This window comes from Colias eurytheme, chromosome 18 (genome assembly GCF_061535395.1).
Source record: "Colias eurytheme isolate Ceu_HAF_F1 chromosome 18, ilColEury1 Martin Lab GWU primary, whole genome shotgun sequence".
NCBI lineage: Eukaryota > Metazoa > Arthropoda > Insecta > Lepidoptera > Pieridae > Colias > Colias eurytheme.
Genome location: NC_142997.1, coordinates 1,650,886 through 1,670,840, shown reverse-complemented (window position 1 = coordinate 1,670,840; position 19,955 = coordinate 1,650,886). Strand labels below are relative to the sequence as shown.

The window sequence follows — 19,955 nt, the reverse complement described above, 5'->3', positions numbered from 1 at the left end:
TACTTACTGTGCTGGCCGAGTCTTTATAAACGTGATATATAGTATGATTTTAATTGACGGTTAACATTTTTACAGTTTATTTTATTTTTAATGTTATTATCTAATTTGTTGATTAAACGTGGAATTATGTATGAGCATCTTCTTTCGCCATAGCGGTTATTGGCTCTGATAGTACATAATTTATTTTGTGTTACTTTTCGTGTGCCAAGGTTGTGAGATGTAACTTTTTCAGTAAATGTTTTATTAAAAAGTTGTTCTTTTAAGAGATGTACTTCTACTTTTTCAAAAATTGGTAACACATTGCAGTGCTTAAAAAGTTTGCTTATATCGTTTTCGTATTTCTTTTTTATTCTAGTTGGGACTATTTGTTTTAAGATGCGAATTTGAAGGTTGTAAATATGTTTTATACGTTCTGCCATAGCTACTAAGGCCGTAGGATATAATCGAATCGACTAAAGTGTTGTATAGTAATAATTTTACCTTGTATGTTAGTCTGTTCCCTATTGCATATATTTTAGCTGCGAATGCGCGGAGTTTGTCACATACGGCTTCAATTTGTTTGCCCCAGTTGAAATTATGATCTATGATTAGTCCCAAATATTTGTAATGATTCACAAGTTCGATCTGACTACAGTTAGAGCACGATCGTGAGCATTGGTTATGCAAGCATGAGTGACAATGGCAGATAAGCTGCGGCAAGTCAACTTGTTTCATATATGGAGACTTGATGTACAATAATTTAGTTTTACTTGCATTGATGACTAATCCCGCATTATGACACCACTTAGATATATTGTTGAAGTCGTGTTGCAGAAATTTAAGGGCTAAATTTGCATTCTCATGGTTTATAAGGATACAGGTATCATCAGCGTACTGAAACATTTTACAATGACTGAGGTGGTCACTCATATTGTTGACATAAGTTAAAAAGTGCAACGGCCCCATCACCGATCCCTGAGCTGTACCCACTTCAACGCTGCTCATTTCGCTGAGACTGTTTTCTATTCTGACGCAAGATTTCCGTCCATGCAAATAGTCTTTACACCACTCAAGGAGATTGCCCCTTATTCCGCAATAGTCGAGTTGGTCAACGAGTTTGCGATGGTCTAGCGTATCAAAAGCACGCGAGAAGTCTATGAAAAGGGCGAGTACGTGCTTTGTATCATTAAGGTAAGTATTAACCTCGTCAGTAAAGTTTGATAGAAGTGCCGTAGTGCTTTTGCCGGATTGAAAACCATATTGATGCGGAGAAAGAATATCATTTTTCCTTAGAAAAGAGTGAATTTGGTTGCTTATTACTTTTTCTGCAATTTTATTAATGCAGGAAAGTAAGGTAATTGGACGATAGTTCTGACAATCATTTTTTTCACCTTTTTTGAAAACCGGTCTTATGGACATAAAACATGAAAACCGGTCTTATGGAAGTATACAATATCAGTGTCGTTAAAGTGAAACCAATATAATATAATGTATTTTGATATTATTACAATATTATCATGACATTCTTGTCCTTAATCCATGTTATTTGGAGTCGGTATAACACGGTTTATTTTTCTATTCTCCTGACAAACATCAGGGCATATTTTACTCTTTCTTCTTTCATAATATAACTTTGCACACTAACACCTCTTTCCTTTGGCCTTCCTCTTGTTCTGCATCCATCAACATTCATATCCATCACTTTCTTAGTCATATGCGTGTCATCTATCCTCACCACATGTCCATACCAAGACAGACAATTCCCTTTCATTCTTTCTGTAATAAGACCAGTTTAAATCTTCATTCATATTCATTCCTTATTTCATCCATTCTTGTCACCCCACACATTCATATGAACATTCTCATCTTCGCTAAATGAAATCGCTTTTTTTCCATCTTCTTCGCTGCCCAGATTTCCAATACAGTACGACAAGTCTAATCAAGGATTTTTATATATTCCCTGTTAACTTTAAGGGCATACGTAAGTTGCAATTGGTACCAGCGAACTGTCGCTGCTTTATTTAGCCTGTTTGATCGGATGCTTAACGTTTTTCTTTAATTATGGCAACAATAAAACCAACCCACAAAAGTGCTTTTTTGCAAGACAGGACCGGGCGGTTTTTCAAGGATTATTTTGTTAAAATTTAATAAATATCCATGTATCTGGTATCCCTAGATAGGATTCAATATAATACATACGCCAAACAACTTTTTTTCTCCAAATTTTACACCGCATACTTTTTGCAAACTCTTTTCACAAAAACCTCATTTTCTCGAAATTGATCCGGTGTGGGTTGGTTCCTGTTTGCATAAATAGGTCCGTATAATGAATTCTGCGAATGATATATTATATTAATGGATCACATAGATAATTTTACATGGTCTTTGGATATGGCTATGATAACATAATATAATAATGAGATAAGCATAAAAAGACAACAGAGACGCTTCTTTTTGCAATGAGAGTGTTAATAGTGATAGCGGCGGCACTTTTAGCAGTGGCTTTAGCTAAAGAGCCTATAACTCTTGATTACCACAATGAAATCGGTATACCATTAGCTACAAGAATCAAACAGGCAGAAGAGGCACATGATTTCGATGGCGCTAGGATTGTTGGAGGGACACCAGCAGCACTTGGAGCCTATCCTTATCTCGTAAGTGTATTCTGTTCGAAATCTATGATTTTGACGTGACCTTGTTAGTGAGGAATAAAAAGGGATTGAAGTAGCTTTTATTAGTGAACTAATTTTTTAATCAGGCAAGTTTTTGAGTGATATTCTTACAAACAAATCACCTTTCGAGATGATAATAGACAAGTCAATGATTTACTATTTTTCAGGGTGGTCTTCTCGTTTACTTAACCAGCGGACATACTTCTGCCTGTGGTTCATCCCTGGTTACCAACAGCAAACTAGTTACAGCGGCTCATTGTTGGACAACTCCTGCTTCCGAAGCAACTTATTTCACAGTGGTCCTTGGATCGATTCGTCTTTACTCTGGTGGTGTGCGTATAAATACGAACAGAGTGGAAATTCATGAAAATTACGATACGTGGACCTGGAATAATGATATAGCTATCATCACAATTGAGCCAGTTAGATTATCAAGTAAGCAACCTTCTTATAAACTACCTATTCGATCTAAAACGGAATACACAAACACATTTAAAAATCAATTGTTAAATAATATTTCATTTCATCCACAAAATATTAATATGAAAATATTATAATTATCTAATATTATCTGCGAAAAGAAAATGACTCTTACTGCATAGCATAGTGTGTACTAAATTGTGAGTAGTAGGTACGTAGATTTGCTATGAAAATTTTTTACTAAATATTTTGCTATTAAAATGAAGATTCAAGCACAAAAACATAACAAATGGGATTAGTTATATTTAATAAATCATTTAAAAACATATCACCCATTAACTATAAAATTATAAAAATAGCAACCTTTTCTGTTTTAAAGGACTGTTCGTAGAACGCCAGTCTTCTTACTAAATTTAATAAAATTTTTAGGAATCCACTATATTAAACATCACTCTTTAATTTCTCAGAAGTTCCTGAGCTAATCCCAATCTAATTCTCTGCACGAAAATAACTAAGCAATTACATTTTGTAGACTACGTAAATAATTTAGGTAATGTAGGCTTAATATAGCCTAATTGATTATTCTTTGTTGTAAGTTAAATATATTAGTTAAAAATTTATTTTTATTATAAATAAATTTAATAAACACACAAACTGAAGCGATATGATTGGTTCTTTACAAACACACTCGCACGCATCCTCGCATATCTCTGGTGGAAACGCAGCCTAAGGCACGTGCCGCCCTGCCAGGTGCGAAGCGCCTTTATCTACCGCAGTGTATAATCCGGATATTCTGCAATGCACTCAAAAATATCTAATGGGTTTTCACCTGTTTTAAAAGCGTTTGAATACATACTGATTTGTGAATTATATGCCATGATGTTATATTATGATAATAGTATTAATTTGTTTGAATTCAATGAATATTTAAACAGGTACAAAAATAGAAATAACCAATATTTAAGCTTATTTAGATTAATTTAAACATGAACGCAGCCATGCATGATTACAGCATATTACATTATTTATTACCTACATTATTTAATGGTTTTTAAGCATACAAAACAAGCGAGAGATGTGTGCCAGGGATGTATTCGGGGAATAGAGCAGGCTCCAAGGAGATGTTCGTTTGCAAAAATAGCGGACCTAAATCTGACTTCTGATATATATTGTATAGATCCCAGACATCCTATAGACAGATGTTGCCAACCAGTTTAGTGGTCCCCCTCCCCCCACCCGGTAATTAAATATGGCATACAAAGAAAAAAATAAAAATTTCCAAAACATGCCGTGTGGGGTATCAAATGAAAGAGCTTATTGAGTAGATCACGAAAATATAGCATACTATAACATTTCTTACACTTTCTCTAAGATTTTTTAGAAAATTTACGAAAATGCTCCATTTTTGAGTTAACTTTAAACCACTATAGATTGAAAATTCATGAATACATTTTTTTAAATTATTATTTTATACAATTAACAATAGTCCATTGTTTACGATTCAATAATATAGGTATACTAGCGGTCCGCCCCGGCTTCGCCCGTGGTACACATTTACGTTTTCTCTACATAAGAACCATCCTCGTACTTCTAGGAATATAATAAAAAAAAATTATCGAAATCGGTTCAGCTGTTCTCGAGTTGTGCGCTTACCAACACATTTTGCGATTCATTTTTATATATAGGTATATAATACTTATAAATAAATTTTGTATACAATTGTATAATAGGTATAAGCTTTAGCATAGCAAAAATGATAAATAAACATGATATAATATAATATTAGAACGTTTCGAACATTTTAACGACGAGCCTGGTCACGTCCCGGGAAGACCAGTCTCGAAAGCAGTCCATTAAAATAAAGCGTGTATGCCGAACTCACGTGTCAGAAGTCAAATTTCTTAAGCAAGATTCAGAGATATCAAAATCGTCGCGTTTCTCCATGACATGACGGTATTGCCATGAGGCGATCTTGAAATTTTACTCTCAATGCGCATTGAGAGTAAAATTTCAAGTGAAGAAATTTTACTCTCAATGTGCCAGAGAAGTGAAACTCTCACTTCAAAAAAATTAAAACAATTAGCCTCTAAGAAAAAGTCGCAATTAAAGATAATATACAATATTAAACTTAAACGTTTATTTATTGAATAAGACTTCATTTATAAGCACTTTTGAAGCGTCATAACATTTTTGACGTGACAACGTCTTATAATTTGATAGCGCCGGCTGCACGCACGAAAAAACATGACTCATGCGGCGTTACCTCGCTCTGAGGCGTTCCATATAAGGCTTGAAGCGGAACGAGTGACAAAGAAGCGCAATCGGACGTTGTCACGTTCAACTATCGTCAGTAAACCGACTTTACAGACAACCATTTTTTTAACATTTACCTTTAACCAGTGACGTGAAAAATGTATAACACTATACGGGACATGACGTCTGACAGACTACTACTTTCAAAGTAAATTTTAGGCATAAAATGTAATATGTACGTATCAAAATTGTGTTGATATTTAACCATCGGTATGTAATAAAAGACACAAAACTAAATACAATCAGCTTTTATTATAAAATTAAAGAAAAAACAGTCATTAACTCTATCTAGTACTATTCAGCCTTAATTGACTTGAGATCTCCATTTTAGCCTTTTAATTGACAAAACACAAGTAACATTTGAAATTTAACATTTTTTACTTAAAATCTAATCAATAAAGAAACGAAAGAACAAAACAGCACTTCTGAAAACAAAAATATAAAAAATTTGACAACCGCTCAACTTTATATAAATCACTGGCAATTTTTGAACAGGGGGCGAGAACATTGCAAGCAAACGGGATTAGAACACCCGACACATGTGTAAATTGTCATTCTGTGTAGTTTAGGTGGACAAACCCTACATGCTCTTCGTTTACCCTGACTTGGCTCATGACTTTGGTCACCTTCTTCGATCATATCATCCCCCAGAACTCGCTTTATCACTAGTCGTAACTCCCTTGGTAATTGACTGCTGATGACACGTCTTTGCATATGTGGTATCACTAGCGAAAGGCTAATGACTTCAAAAAATCACCTCTATCGGCAACCTTAGGTTGATACATGTTGTATAATATATAGGCGTTCATGCCGCTCAAATCAATAATGCGGTAGAATAAAACCATTGGCCACCTTCTCGTTGGGCACTTTTTATCAGCTTCGTCTACACCATCTTTGGTTGCATTGTAATAAAGAATAATTTCAGGCTTTTTAGTATCCTCATCAACTTCGTTGTTGTGATGCATTGAAGACACAAATATCACAGCTCTATTTTTTTTGGGTACGTACGAGCACAGGGTCTTTTCTTTCGTGAAATCGTGAAACGTGATATTTTTTTTCATTGTACCCACATAAGCCAGTGAATTTGTGGCAGACAATTTACGTTTCCTCTGATTTTCCGCCATTTTGCACTGAAAAACAAAAAAATGGTTTAAAAAACATTTGTATGACAACTAGGGACATTTAGCCTGACAGACTCCTTTAGATTTTGTAAGTGTTTTTACTCACGTGTTTTACAACCGACGACAAGTCCGCCTCGTTCCCCGATCGTTTTAGCACTAAAATAGAGGCTACTGAGAAGCGGGGTCGCGGCAGGCGGGGGGAAGTGACCAATTCTGAGAATTTGTAAAACACGCGACGCCTGTGAGACTCCGCGTCACTAGTTAAAGGTTTACCACCGATTCGGAAAGTATAATCATTGAAAACAAAAATAGTAAAAATCCATTTGATCCAATAGCATCGCTGAATTACTTGACAAATAATTTCCAGAAATGATTTTAAATCGATTAATCAGTCTATTGACTAAAACACAGATACGGATAGATTGATAACATTCAATACACAAACAAACTTTAACTTATTAGCTAAATCTAGTATTGATAACAAATAATGATAAGAAACCTGGTTCGAAGAAAAATTGACGAAAAATTGTGCTATTTAAAAATAATTACTTTCAGCATAATCAATATAAACAATTAAAATTGTTACTTCTTTTAGATTTTTCTTCCTAAAATTATGGACAAAACTTCCAAGTCAGTATTATCTGTTTCTTCTACCAATTTTGATGATTCTTTTAATTATTGTTTTATTTGAACTTCTGGTTTGTTTGATGTCCAGTTCTGACCATTAAAAGGCAGTTTAGATTTTTGTAAAAACTGGTCATATTGAAGAAAATACATTTTTATGTCACTGATAAATACGTTTTTATTTGGACGGATGAATTAAAACTATAAAAAATATTGATCCCCTACCTACATGTCCCAAAAATAAAGTAAAAGAAGTTCCACTTCAAAAAACCTTGGAATTTAGTCCTTCCTATCTAACAAAAACAATGAATGAAGACGGATTACATTTAGGATTTTAAGCACGATAATTAATCAAGATAATTATGGTTTATATTTTTGCAAATTTAGGTTCAGTACTAATAATTAAATGATTTATACCCGAATACGACGGAAGGATCTAGATTTTTTTGTTCGTTTGTTTGTTCATCGATTACTCTGTTATTTTTAAATCAATTGATGGGGTCTCAATTTAAAATAAAAGTTAGGTTGATAAGAAATCGCCATCTTGCCTTCTAAGCACAAGTCGGATTAATGAATGTATTTTAAAAATAATTTTGAAAATATTGGGGATGAATAGTCGAAATTAGACTTTTATCAGTATTATCACGTATTATGCCGCGTCCAACTCAATGTCGATTCTAATAAAAATTGGTTTGTCATATTATGGTGATAACATTTATTTTGAAAAGTAAATGAAAAATTATTATGGCATGTCAGAATGATTAAGAGCTTTTTGATTTTTGTAATAACATTATTTTCTTATAATTTAAGTATATTTAATTTGTTTTATTGTGTATTTGACACTATTTAATAAGGATTTAAAAAGTAGCTTGTTTATAATTGTCGATTAGATAGGTCTTTTAAAATTGAAATTTAGTTAAAGGAATAATTAATATTATACTCCATATTATATTTATAATAATTAATAAATCAATGGCGCAAGTAAGCTGCGTTAAATGGTTTGCCTCTGAACAATTTCCAGAATACGTCATAACCAGCCAATTTTTTGAATTTGGACCCTCCTATGAAAGATTTATATTATCATTATTATTTTTGTAAAATAAAACGCCATAAAAATAACTTCAAAAAATGGATTTTCCAGTAATTTTATAATTCCATTTTAAGCTTAAGTTTCGATAATAGTAATAATGATTTATTATCATTATCACTGTCATGTCATCAGTAAGTATAGATAATGCTTTTGTATAAAACATCGCTCGTGACGTGGTTAAGCATTCCGATCCTTCAACATGAAGTTATTAGCCGTGTTCGTTGGCTTGCTGGCCGTGGCTTACGCCAAGGAGCTGACCACAGCCTTCAACTACCATGAGAACGTTGGTATGCAAGAGGCTAGAAGGATTCAGCTAGCTGAGTCTGCTATTGACTTCGACGGTTCCAGGATTATTGGTGGAAGCCAATCCTCCCTTGCAGCTCACCCACACTTGGTAAGGTTCACCGTTTTCTTTATATCGTTAAATTTGGAATGGTCATCATCGTTTGAAACAAAAATGTTCTTATTACCGCTTTTAAAGTTATTATTTTCAAAAAAAAATTGCTTATTTATCCAATAAGAAGAATAATTTCCAACTTTCTGCATTAAAATTGAGCTGCAAAATGCAAAATTCTATTTCTTCTGGGAGGGCTCATCATAACTTACATTAAAGCTTCTGTTTGTAAATCATCTCTTATATCTATCAAATAATACATACATGTTTTGAAATAAGGTTGAAATCGACTTTTATTAAATCATTCTCTCTTATTTTTTATTTTAGGGAGGGCTTGTAATCACCCTGACCTCTGGCGGTACTTCAGTATGCGGATCATCTCTTCTCTCAAACACAAGAGCTGTGACCGCTGCTCACTGCTGGTTTGATGGACGCAGCCAGGCTCGTCAATTCGTTGTTGTGTTGGGTTCCCTCTCTCTGTTCTCTGGTGGTACTCGCATCACCACCACCAATGTTCAAATGCACCAAAACTGGAACTGGAATACCGTTAACAACGATGTTGCTGTTATCGTCATCAACAGGGTTGGATTCAACAGTAAGTAGACATAATACATTTTAAGTGTTTATTTTTTCTATTGTTTTGTTCAATTTCCTCTATGATATTGAAATCAGTAAACGTTTATTTTATTATTAGTTGTTTTGTGTATCTAATAATAGAAGTGTTTGTGATTAGAGTTATACCGATGAAATACAATGAATTGAACTCGAATTACAAAGTTGAATATATATTTTTTCAGACAATATTCAAGCTATCAATTTAGCTTCCGGATCAAGTGACTACGTCGGTACCTGGGCCACCGCTGTCGGCTACGGCAGAACTTCTGATTGTAAGTATATGTTATAAAGCATATTTAAAATTATTTTTAATGACCTAAATAGTCACAAGATGCTTAATATGTGATATGCCCTAAAATTAATGGAGCCCTATTACAATTTTTTTTACCATGAGATGGTTTGAGCCTTGAAGGGCTTTACATAATAAAATTCCAATTAATTTTTAGCTCAATCTGGCGTCCCAAGCAACACGAGCCGCAGACAAGTCAACCTGAGAGTGATCACGAACGCTGAATGCAGAAACGTGTACGGATCAGCTTCTGTGGTTGCGTCAACCATCTGTACAAGCGGTGCCGGTGGTGTTGGTACCTGTGGTGGTGACTCTGGTGGTCCTCTTAGCATTGGATCCGGAAGTGGCAGAACTCTGGTAAATATTACAACATCATCATTCATCAGCATATATTTGAAACTGCCTACTTACTGTATAACACTATCATTGTGAGACTTTAAAAATATCTTGATGAATTGAGTGTACATGAATTTAATATGCATATCCAATGTAGATATCAAATAAATTGATCAGCTATAACATATGACAATAGAAATAAAATTCTAGTCAGCCCAATATCCTAAGGAGTGACAATTTTTTAATAATAAAAAGGCAGAAGACCTCGTCGTTCCTATTTATAATCTGTTTTATCGGCCATGTATTTCAAGTTATTAATACTATATCTTATCTTCCAGATTGGTATCACCTCCTTTGGTTCAGTGAGGTGCCAAGCTGGTCACCCATCTGCATTTGCAAGAGTCACTTCCTTCAACAGCTGGATCAGGGCCCGTCTATAAATACTGATTAAAAATTTGTTTAAATAAAGCTATGAATGCTGCTATGAATTAAATAAATTTTCTATTTATCTTATCAGATGTTTTAATTATCTATATTATAGACTAGCGGTACGGCGGTGCGGCTTCGCCCGTGGTACATATTTCGCAATAAAAGCCTATGTTCTTTCTCAGGGTCTAAAGATTATCTGTGCCAAATTTCATCAAAATCGATCCAGTAGTTTATGCGTGAAAACCATACATACATACATACATACAAACTTTTCCTCTTTATAATATTAATTAATAATATAGATAACAATAAAGAAACATCAAAAGGGAACATTAACAAAAATGTGTCTAGTCACGGACTTCAGTATTATTTCTTCTATATGCTTTATGTATAGATAGATTAGATGTAGAAAAAGAAATAGGTCTAGCTAGACATACTAAAATTACAATCGGCCTGATAAATAAATACTAATTCACGTAATATCCTAAGAGGTTGTAATCGTGAAGATAGGTGAATAATTGAACTTCTGGGAAATGCAAAGTAGACGTTTATCTTCGCCTCATTATTATCACCTTTTGCATATTTTAAGCAAAATCACTACATAGTCTAAAACAAAGTCTTTTTCTCTGTCCCTATGTCCCTATATCCCTATGTCCCTTTGTACGATTAAATCTTTGAAATTACGCAACGGATTTTGATGCGGTTTTTTTTAATAGATAGAGTGATTGAAGAGGAAGGTTTATATGTTTAATAACATCCATTAAATAGTGGAGAAGTACTGTTATTTTCGAGGTTTCTAATGTGATGTCGTAAAAATTACATTTTTTTCCGCTTACATTGCAATCGCAGGCTGAACCCTACTGTATTGAAAAGGTCTACAGAAAAGTCCGCGATGGTATATGTCTATCTCTTATGGATAACCCACAATAACTTTTTTTATCATTTACTTTTTACGACAAATAATGGCTAATTTTCGAAGCGATTTTAACCAATACAGCATTAATCCTTAACCAATTAAATACCTTAAATACATTGTTCATTTAATATAGATCTATATGGCCCCTTACACTGTATGATTTAAGTGAATATTTTCGAAGATATTACAGATTTAAAAATTGCGGGACGTAGCGTTTGCGGCGGTACCGGCCGGCCGCCCGGCTATAATACATAATTATATATATATGTTATACCCGTGCGAAGCCGGAACGGGCCGCTATGTTTTTTATATACAACGTTCACAGTTTTTATGTAGAGTATTTAGTATCAGCATTGCACCCGTGTGAAGCCGGGGCGGGTCGCTAGTTAGAAATAAAACGAAAAAAGTAGGTCACACGTCGTGAGGTCTAATCATAGCAGAAGTTTCCTATCCTATTCCTTATTTCACTGAAATGGTTCACATTTATTATCATATTGTATTTTCATATATATTTATCACTACATAGTATAAAACAAAGTCGCTTTTTCTGTCCCTATGTCCCTATGTATGCTTAAATCTTTAAAACTACGCAACGGATTTTGATGCGGTTTCTTGTAATAGATAGAGTAATAATTCAAGAGGAAGGTTTTAGTATATAATTTATTAGGTTTTAGACAAAGCGGGTGAAGCCGCGGGCGGAAAGCTAGTATTAAAGAGATCTGTAAATTCTTAGATTTATTTACTCTGTAGTATTATTTTATAGACTATCCCCATGCTTCTGTCAAGTTTTTCATGACTAAAATTTTAACAATGTGTGGTACTTAACGGTGATGTGTACAGTTTCTGTATTAGGTACGTGATTGCGTATATAAAAATATGCGCCTACAAATTTTTCCTTATCGATAATGATTTTTATATTCTTTGCTCAAACATATATCTATAGCTCATTTTTATTAATAACTAACAACATAATCTAAAACTTAAGCTAATAAAGTGTTTTTCTGTATGATATTATTTTTTTTATAACGAGTAATATTAATTTTTATCTAAAGATTGGATTATTGGCAATCTCGCTGCAATCATTAGAACACATTTATTGGTAAATACGATTTTTGTTGATCCTTTAATCTACGATAATGTTTATTCAACATCAGATTGATAAATACATTTACACAGATTGCCTCCATTTGCTTTACATTCTATTGTGTAATTCTCCGTTTTTAGTTTTTGTTAAATACGTCTTTCTTTCTATCGGGGGCAGAAATTGTTGATTAAGTAGTTTTTTTTTTTTAAATCGCTTGATTTAAATTTAGAAATTAGGTTATCCAATAAGTATTTCTAAACGCACAACCATTTTAAACTTGTTTTCATTTTATTGATTGTATTTATTTACAATTCATGGAAACATTCCTGAATTGATGAATGCATGTGAGAACGCATAAAATAAACTTTTTATTGGATAAGATGATCGATAATAATTATTACTGTAGTTGAAGTTTTCTTATAAATCCATCTACATGATCTGTTACGAAGTATTTTTCACCTTTTATTATAGATTTTCAATAATAGACTGTGTTTTAGCGCCTGGCACTTTTTTTCCTAACAATAACTAGTGTAGATAATAACATTTGCTCCCACATTATTGTAAAAAGAAGGCTCATTTATAATAATTGGGAATGTTTTAAGGGATAATATGCCACCATATACCAAAACAAATTGCTTAAATATTTATGTTGTCAGTAAATCATTTATTTGGATTGTACCTTTTTATATAAGAAAACATATAGGTAAATATTTTTATTTAAATTAATCAATATCATCTATTATCACTGTATAATATAACGAACAACGTTACATTCGCAAATAGAGCTTATAAAATTTATCTTGTACCTAAACAGGATGACGGGTAATCACTAATCAGGTAAATAAATCTCTAATAATATATCAAAAACAAAAAGGGTTCGAAAATAGATCCCTGTGAAACACCAATTTTTTTAATGCACACCGTAAGATCTTTTTATCATTAATTAGAAAGGTTTTTATCCTCTTATTTATTTATTTAGATATTATTATAGTAGGTATATGTATAACACTAAGAGAATGTAAAAACTAAACTTTTATTTCAATGCGTAAGATTCAAATGCTCTATCATTCAAATATCCTTAAATATCAAGCTATATTTTAGGAAATGCAATAAGCTTTTATAAACCACGGAATCAAAGAGTTACAACATTCACATGTTAATATTTAATGTTATTTCTTCAACCAGCAGTTTCACATCTTCATATAACTATTTGTTTTCTAAAATAGATTATAATATTATAATGTACCTACAATCCTAATCAATGAATATGATTTTCAATTATGACAGCTACCTACTCAAAATAAATATAAAGATAACTACCAGTAAATTATCAATTTTATACAAAACTTTAAATCATTTTTGAGATAATTTTTGTTTAAAATAACAAATAATATTATGTCAATCAATCTCCATATTTTTTAACAATACATTTACTAATATAATTACACATCTCTCCATAAAATCTAATCATATTTAAATCTATTTTAAAACATATCTATTTTTGTAATTTGTTGCTAAAAGAGATTAATAGTCATTAAATGTATTTCCGCGATAAGCAAAAATGATGATATCATTATCAGAAAGATTTAATTATTCTACAAATAGATAAAATTTGGTATAAAACATCACTGTTAACATCGGAACAGTGATTCTGTTGTCCGTCAATATGAAGTTACTCGTCGTACTCGCTGGCCTTCTAGCCGTGGCTCTTGCCCGGGAAACCACCACCACTGCTTTCAACTACCACGAAAGCATTGGTATCCAAGAGGCCAACAGAATTCAGCAAGCAGAAGCAGCTATCGACTTCGATGGCTCCAGAATTGTTGGCGGTAGCCAATCTTCCCAAGGAGCTCACCCACATTTGGTAAGTCGCAAAATTTTTCATATTGGAAACTATAAGTGAGTATCGAATCCAAGTATCTTAAGCTTCCACTTGTTAAATGAAAAAAAATTAGCTGTCTCGTCTTTATTCTACCTAATTCCCCCCCAAAGTTCTCCATTCGTTAATTTTAAATTCGGATGCAACATACAACTCCCTTCAAAAATTGTATTTTTCCCATATTATATTTTGCATGTACCACGATATGCCACAAGCTGTTGATATAAATTGTGATTAGAATTGTGAAAATATTTTATGTTCTGAATATTTTATGTTGTATATGTATAGTACTGATTGTTTAAATCAACTTCAATATCAATTTGTTCTTCTTTTATTTAAGGGAGGGCTTGTAATTACCCTTACCAATGGCTTCACTTCAGTATGCGGATCATCTCTGATCTCTAACACCAAAGCTGTGACCGCTGCTCACTGCTGGTTCGACGGAAGAAACCAGGCTCGTCAATTCGTTGTTGTCTTGGGAACTCTCACCCTTTTCTCTGGTGGTACTCGCATCACGACCAGCAACGTTCAAATGCACCAAAGCTGGAACTGGAACAGCGCTAACAACGACGTTGCCATCATCACAATTAACTGGGTTGGATTCAACAGTAAGGAACTTTTTATAAATAATAAGCTATCTCCTACCGTCTACCTGCTTAGAAATTATTACTATAATGGTAGCAATATGCCTTTTCAAATTTAACTATCATTTATGTATCGGTCTTAAAAGTTTCTTCTATACTATTTTACACTTTTGTGTTGCTTGTTAATTTTAATTTACGATTTATATTCTAGACAACATTCAAGCTATCAACTTGGCCTCTGGATCAAACGACTACGCCGGTACTTGGGCTGTTGCTGCTGGCTACGGACGTACTTCTGACTGTGAGTATCTGACTAACATTTTTAACAAACATTGTCGCAAATTGAAAGGATGTATTGAAGCATTTTATACTTTCAGCTCAATCTGGCATCCCCAACAACGCAAGTCAAAGAAATGTCAGCATCAGAGTGATCACCAACGCTGAGTGCAGAAACACCTTCGGAACAAGGATCGTCGTTGCATCCACCCTCTGTACCAGTGGTGAAGGTGGCCGCGGAACATGCGGTGGTGACTCCGGTGGTCCCCTTTACATCGGCTCTGGAAGTGGCAGAACTTTGGTAAATAACTTTATAACACTTTTTCATACAAACTTCTTATTTCAAACGTATTTTGGAACTCGGCAGAAAGAATTACAGTTTCCTGGACAATGTTATCATTAAAAAATCGTCTATAACCATAATATTATTAGCCATAAAATAAATCATTTTACATCAAATGGTCACCAACATTAATGGATCGAGGTTCAACACAGAGAGAGAGACTATCACTAATCAGGCTAATTGTCACTTATTTAGACTCTACTATACCTCTTTTAATCACTTTCAATCACCGTATTCGATTCGCGCGATACAATCAATCAATTACTGAAATTACATTTTAATATTCCAAACGTATTGAAATAAAAAAAAAAACATATAAAATGGGATTAACAAACATTTTTATCATAATTAAGGAAACTGTCTATTATCGTATGACAAAATATGATAATTATTTTCCCATCACGCATGACAACATTAAAATGATAATACTTATATAAATCAGCATATTCTGAATTCATATTTTTATTAGTTGATGAGAAATGTGAACGAAGCGTAATGAAAGTTATTTTTGCCATATTTCATTCAAACAACATCATCAAGAGCATTAGTTATTGCCAAAACTTACTAATATACCTACACGTATAACTTACAAATTTTCGATCCATACATTTCCTTATTCTATCAGTAAGATTTGTACTACTTTTATTGTCTTCATCTTCTAATCTATTGTCTTCTTTCAGATCGGTATCACCTCCTTCGGCTCTCCCCGTGGTTGCCAAGCTGGTCTGCCTGCTGGTTTCGCCAGGGTCACCTCCTTCAACAGCTGGATCACCTCCCGCATGTGAACAATTCATAGCTCCATTGTTAAGACTTAGGTTAATAAAGTGTTTGTTACGTTATGACTTTGTTTTTCTTTATTATATCTAATATTTTAGGATATATGCAAGAACGTTGCAACTCTTGGAAAAAAATGAAGAATTTATTTATTTAAGATTCCTTTATTTATAATAGTTAATGAACATAAGACATGCAAAATGTATTCGAACTGGCTCCGTTTTCTTTATTATTACTTTTTTATTTGCTTTGCATTCATTTGATGACTTTAAGTAATCAATAAGGTCTTATAAATTCTAATCATACCTAAATGAAATGTTCCTTTTCAATACAGAAGACCTTCAGTAACCACAATTTGATTTAATATAAATTCTGGTTCTGCCATTACTCATCAAAATTGTTGTCACAAACAAATGTATTTTGTAATATTCCTGATCATTAATTTTCTTCTGTAACCAAAAGGAAGTTAGAACAAGATGCCATTATTGAATTTGTTTTGAAAACAAATAGGTAATTGAATTCACAGACAGAAAGACATTTTCGTGTTTCATTCCACTTACTAATTGAAACCATTATAAATTTCAATCAATTAATTAATTATTAAATATGAAAGTGTAAAACAATTTTAATGTATTGGCTACGGAGAATTTTAATTGAATACTTACACAGGAAATTAACGGTAATTTTTTTATTATCAGAAACAATAAGGTTTACAAACATAAGTGTACAGTTGTGACTTAAAAAACCACTGAGGTTTATAATTATGTTCGTATACAGTAATTTACATAATAACAATTTCGGTTTAACTGTTTAACAATTATGTTATACCTACTAGATTTCTGCCCGCGGCTTCGCCCGCGTTTTCAAAGGAAAACCCGCATAGTTCCCGTTTCCGTGGGATTTCCGGGATAAAACCTATCCTATGTGTTAATCCAAGTTACCCCCTATATGTGTGCTAAATTTCATTGTAATCGGTTCAGTAGTATTTACGTGAAAGAGTAACAAACATCCATACATCCATACATCCATATAATATTAGAAAAAGAGTAATTTATACAACATTCCATTTTCATATTCAATGATTTTAAAAATATTATAGTAGATACGTAACAATATTATAGACAAAAAAACCTTTCTTTCTTTCTTTCTTTCTATTTAAGCATTAAAAAAAAATTCATCCCAATGTTGTTAAACTCTTAACATTTGAGAACCTCCATCTGTTATCACTTAAACACACTAAAAATAAACGAAAACAGTCGTACCAAAGATAATTTCAAAGCAAAAATTATCTCATATTTCCTCCCCAAGGCAACAAGCATCTTTACACAAAGACAAAGTAAGACGTTGAATAATACAACTTGTCCTAGATCCACACATCTATAATGGTATTACGTAAGGGTCCTGTTTACTCAATAGAATAAATACGCCGAAAGTATTTATTATATGCGATGTTTGTACAGGATAATGTAACCGTAAGATGTTTAAATTTGTCTCTCTAATAAGTAGCTTTGTTTTGGATGAGATGGCGTGTGCGAAATGACATAGGTTCTACGGTATCTCATTTATCAAGGGGACTGAGAAAATAACTTCTGTAACGCGTCGCAGACATATCTGTATTTGGCTCGAACTGTTGGTTGAATGTCTATTCAGTCAATTACTAAATATACTGAGTGGCAGTTTTGCTGAAGCATCGCTTGGCTTTCAGTGTTGGAATTTATCGCGTCGCTTTTAACTGTAAATGTACTTTGAACTCTGAACTGATGGGAAATACAGTTAATTGAATAGTATTAGAAGAAGGTATCTTTGGAGGGTATATTCTATCTGGAGATAGTTATAGCATCCAAAATCGCTATTCTAATTGATCATAAATTACATATACATTTTTACAGAAATAAAAAATAAAGTAAAAACATGTTCTGTAAAGCATAACATCAGTTAATATTGCTTCATAGTTGAAACATTCAGGCTCATAGCTTTTTATATTTCACAAAAGACGGGAAAAATTTATTTAATTTTAATTAATTTATTAATAATGCTATTAATTAATGAAACTTGAATCAATAGTGCCTACCTACTGATATGGTTCGCATTATATGATTTTTATCTTGCATACAGATATTATAATTAATAATAATTAACAAGGACGTTTGAATATTAAATTTTACAGCATTGATTTTTATTTTTTATACTATGCCTTAATGCAAAAACATGCACACATCATGTAAATAACATGCACGAATTCTCACACAAACATTCACGAGCGCGAATACATGCATTCATGCGCGCACACACGCACTTATCATGCACACACACTAATCATGCACATATGCACGTATACACACACAGAACACGCGAGCGCGCATACATGCACACTCGCACACACACGCACTTACCACGCACATACGCACGTACGAATCCTTAATTCCTTCATAATCCCTATCATCTATATAATATCTATACAATAGCTAATTATTAATTATCTGTAGTCGATAATCTCATAACCAAAATGCTTTGAACAATGCATTTCAAGCTTATAGAATCAATATTGCATTTCAGCACTAGCTTCTAGTTCAGCACACTCAGCTTAAATATCTGGAGCTGATTAGTTGATGTACCTGTATTAGTTTCTGAACAACGTTATTGGGAAATTGAAACGTTTCTGGTTTAAGATTGAATGAATTCATATCGTTAAATTTAGATTTAAAATCAAAGGTATTTTGTTAATGTTTGGCATAATATATTAAAAACTTTGTATTGAATATTGTATTGGTTACTATACATTTTTTTTACGGTCATTAATGCAACTTGTTCTTGAGCACGAACATTTTGTAAAACTACCTTTCCGCCCAAATTGTCAAAGGAAATTACTATGGGAATGAGATGTTTAACTTAAAAGTAGCCAAGTCCTAGCCTCTTTCTTCAGATAAAACAATCATACCATTAAATCGTCCATGACGACGTGAAAGACAGACAAAAAAACATTACTTCCCATTTATAATAAATGGTGGCAATACTCAATACTCATGGAGTAGGTAAGGCGACGATTTTGGTATCTTTGAATCTTGGCAAAGAAGTTTCACTTCTAACACGTTTTAATCATGTTTATCATTAGGTTTATATAACAGATCGAACTTTAGTCGTTAATCGAATGTAACGAAATCGTTAATCGTTACTTATCAAAAATGATACTATTTTATCTTATCAGGATAATTATTTTTTCTTGGTGGCAAATGACGCGTGTTTTAATATTGTGTAATCCGTTTTAATTATGGGATTAATAAAACGACTTATATTATGACACGTAATAATTAAACCTCGTTAATAATAATTAAATTTGATATTTTTTTTTACTTCTATACAAATTAAAAAAAAATCAATATGAGTTTTAATCATTAAATAGTCGTTAGTAGACGATGGTATAATAATATGTGCTGCATCGTGCATTACTGCTTCCGCAACACATCATTCATGATAGACTCGCATGCAGTGTTTTTTTTACTTTGCCAAAACAATTAAAATTATAACTTTGATTGTTTTTTTGACGTAGGTATAGGAATTTTAAACTTGGGAAATAGACGATGGTATATGCCCTGCATTACTTCTTCCACAATACGTCGCAGATGATAGACTCGATTGCATTGTTTTTTTTTACTTATAATAACATAACAATAACATCTAAACAAGGTAAACCACAACGATCGTATTGCACTAATGACACATGTATTCCCTAATCAAGAGCATCTATTAATAATGTAGGAAAGCCATCGAAGCATTTAGCACATACTTGGGTAACATCTCCAGACCAATATTGCAGCGC

The 19,955-nt window shown here is 32.8% G+C and overlaps 2 protein-coding genes across 3 annotated transcripts; both read left to right on the top strand.

The window, feature by feature from the left end:
* Positions 1-2,438: 2,438 nt before the first annotated feature.
* On the top strand, positions 2,439-10,318 carry LOC149900443 (epithelial serine protease-like). Of its 2 annotated transcripts, none has more exons than XM_090112589.1 (5): positions 2,439-2,633; positions 8,941-9,208; positions 9,411-9,500; positions 9,675-9,874; positions 10,192-10,318. In XM_090112589.1, the coding sequence occupies exons 1-5, from the start codon at positions 2,439-2,441 to the stop codon at positions 10,291-10,293; spliced, it is 855 nt and encodes a 284-aa protein (XP_089968715.1). In that variant the 3' UTR covers positions 10,294-10,318. The 2 variants fall into 2 exon arrangements, with proteins under 2 accessions (XP_089968715.1, XP_089968714.1); XM_090112588.1 differs by lacking the exon at positions 2,439-2,633 and adding an exon at positions 8,419-8,613.
* A 3,630-nt stretch (positions 10,319-13,948) lies between these two features.
* On the top strand, positions 13,949-16,203 carry LOC149900442 (epithelial serine protease-like). Its single transcript, XM_090112587.1, has 5 exons — positions 13,949-14,146; positions 14,502-14,769; positions 14,957-15,046; positions 15,123-15,322; positions 16,045-16,203. The coding sequence occupies exons 1-5, from the start codon at positions 13,949-13,951 to the stop codon at positions 16,147-16,149; spliced, it is 861 nt and encodes a 286-aa protein (XP_089968713.1). The 3' UTR covers positions 16,150-16,203.
* The last annotated feature ends 3,752 nt before the right edge of the window (positions 16,204-19,955 follow it).

What these genes read in the sequence shown, in the direction of transcription:
- LOC149900443 (XM_090112589.1), top strand. Translation starts at nt 2,439, where the DNA reads ATGAGAGTGTTAATAGTGATAGCGGCGGCACTTTTAGCAGTGGCTTTA. An exon ending in TTGGAGCCTATCCTTATCTC is followed by an intron (nt 2,634 to 8,940) that starts GTAAGTGTATTC and finishes TTTTTATTTTAG; the next exon opens with GGAGGGCTTGTAATCACCCT. An exon ending in CTACGGCAGAACTTCTGATT is followed by an intron (nt 9,501 to 9,674) that starts GTAAGTATATGT and finishes ATTAATTTTTAG; the next exon opens with CTCAATCTGGCGTCCCAAGC.
- LOC149900442 (XM_090112587.1), top strand. Translation starts at nt 13,949, where the DNA reads ATGAAGTTACTCGTCGTACTCGCTGGCCTTCTAGCCGTGGCTCTTGCC. An exon ending in AAGGAGCTCACCCACATTTG is followed by an intron (nt 14,147 to 14,501) that starts GTAAGTCGCAAA and finishes CTTTTATTTAAG; the next exon opens with GGAGGGCTTGTAATTACCCT. An exon ending in CTACGGACGTACTTCTGACT is followed by an intron (nt 15,047 to 15,122) that starts GTGAGTATCTGA and finishes TTATACTTTCAG; the next exon opens with CTCAATCTGGCATCCCCAAC.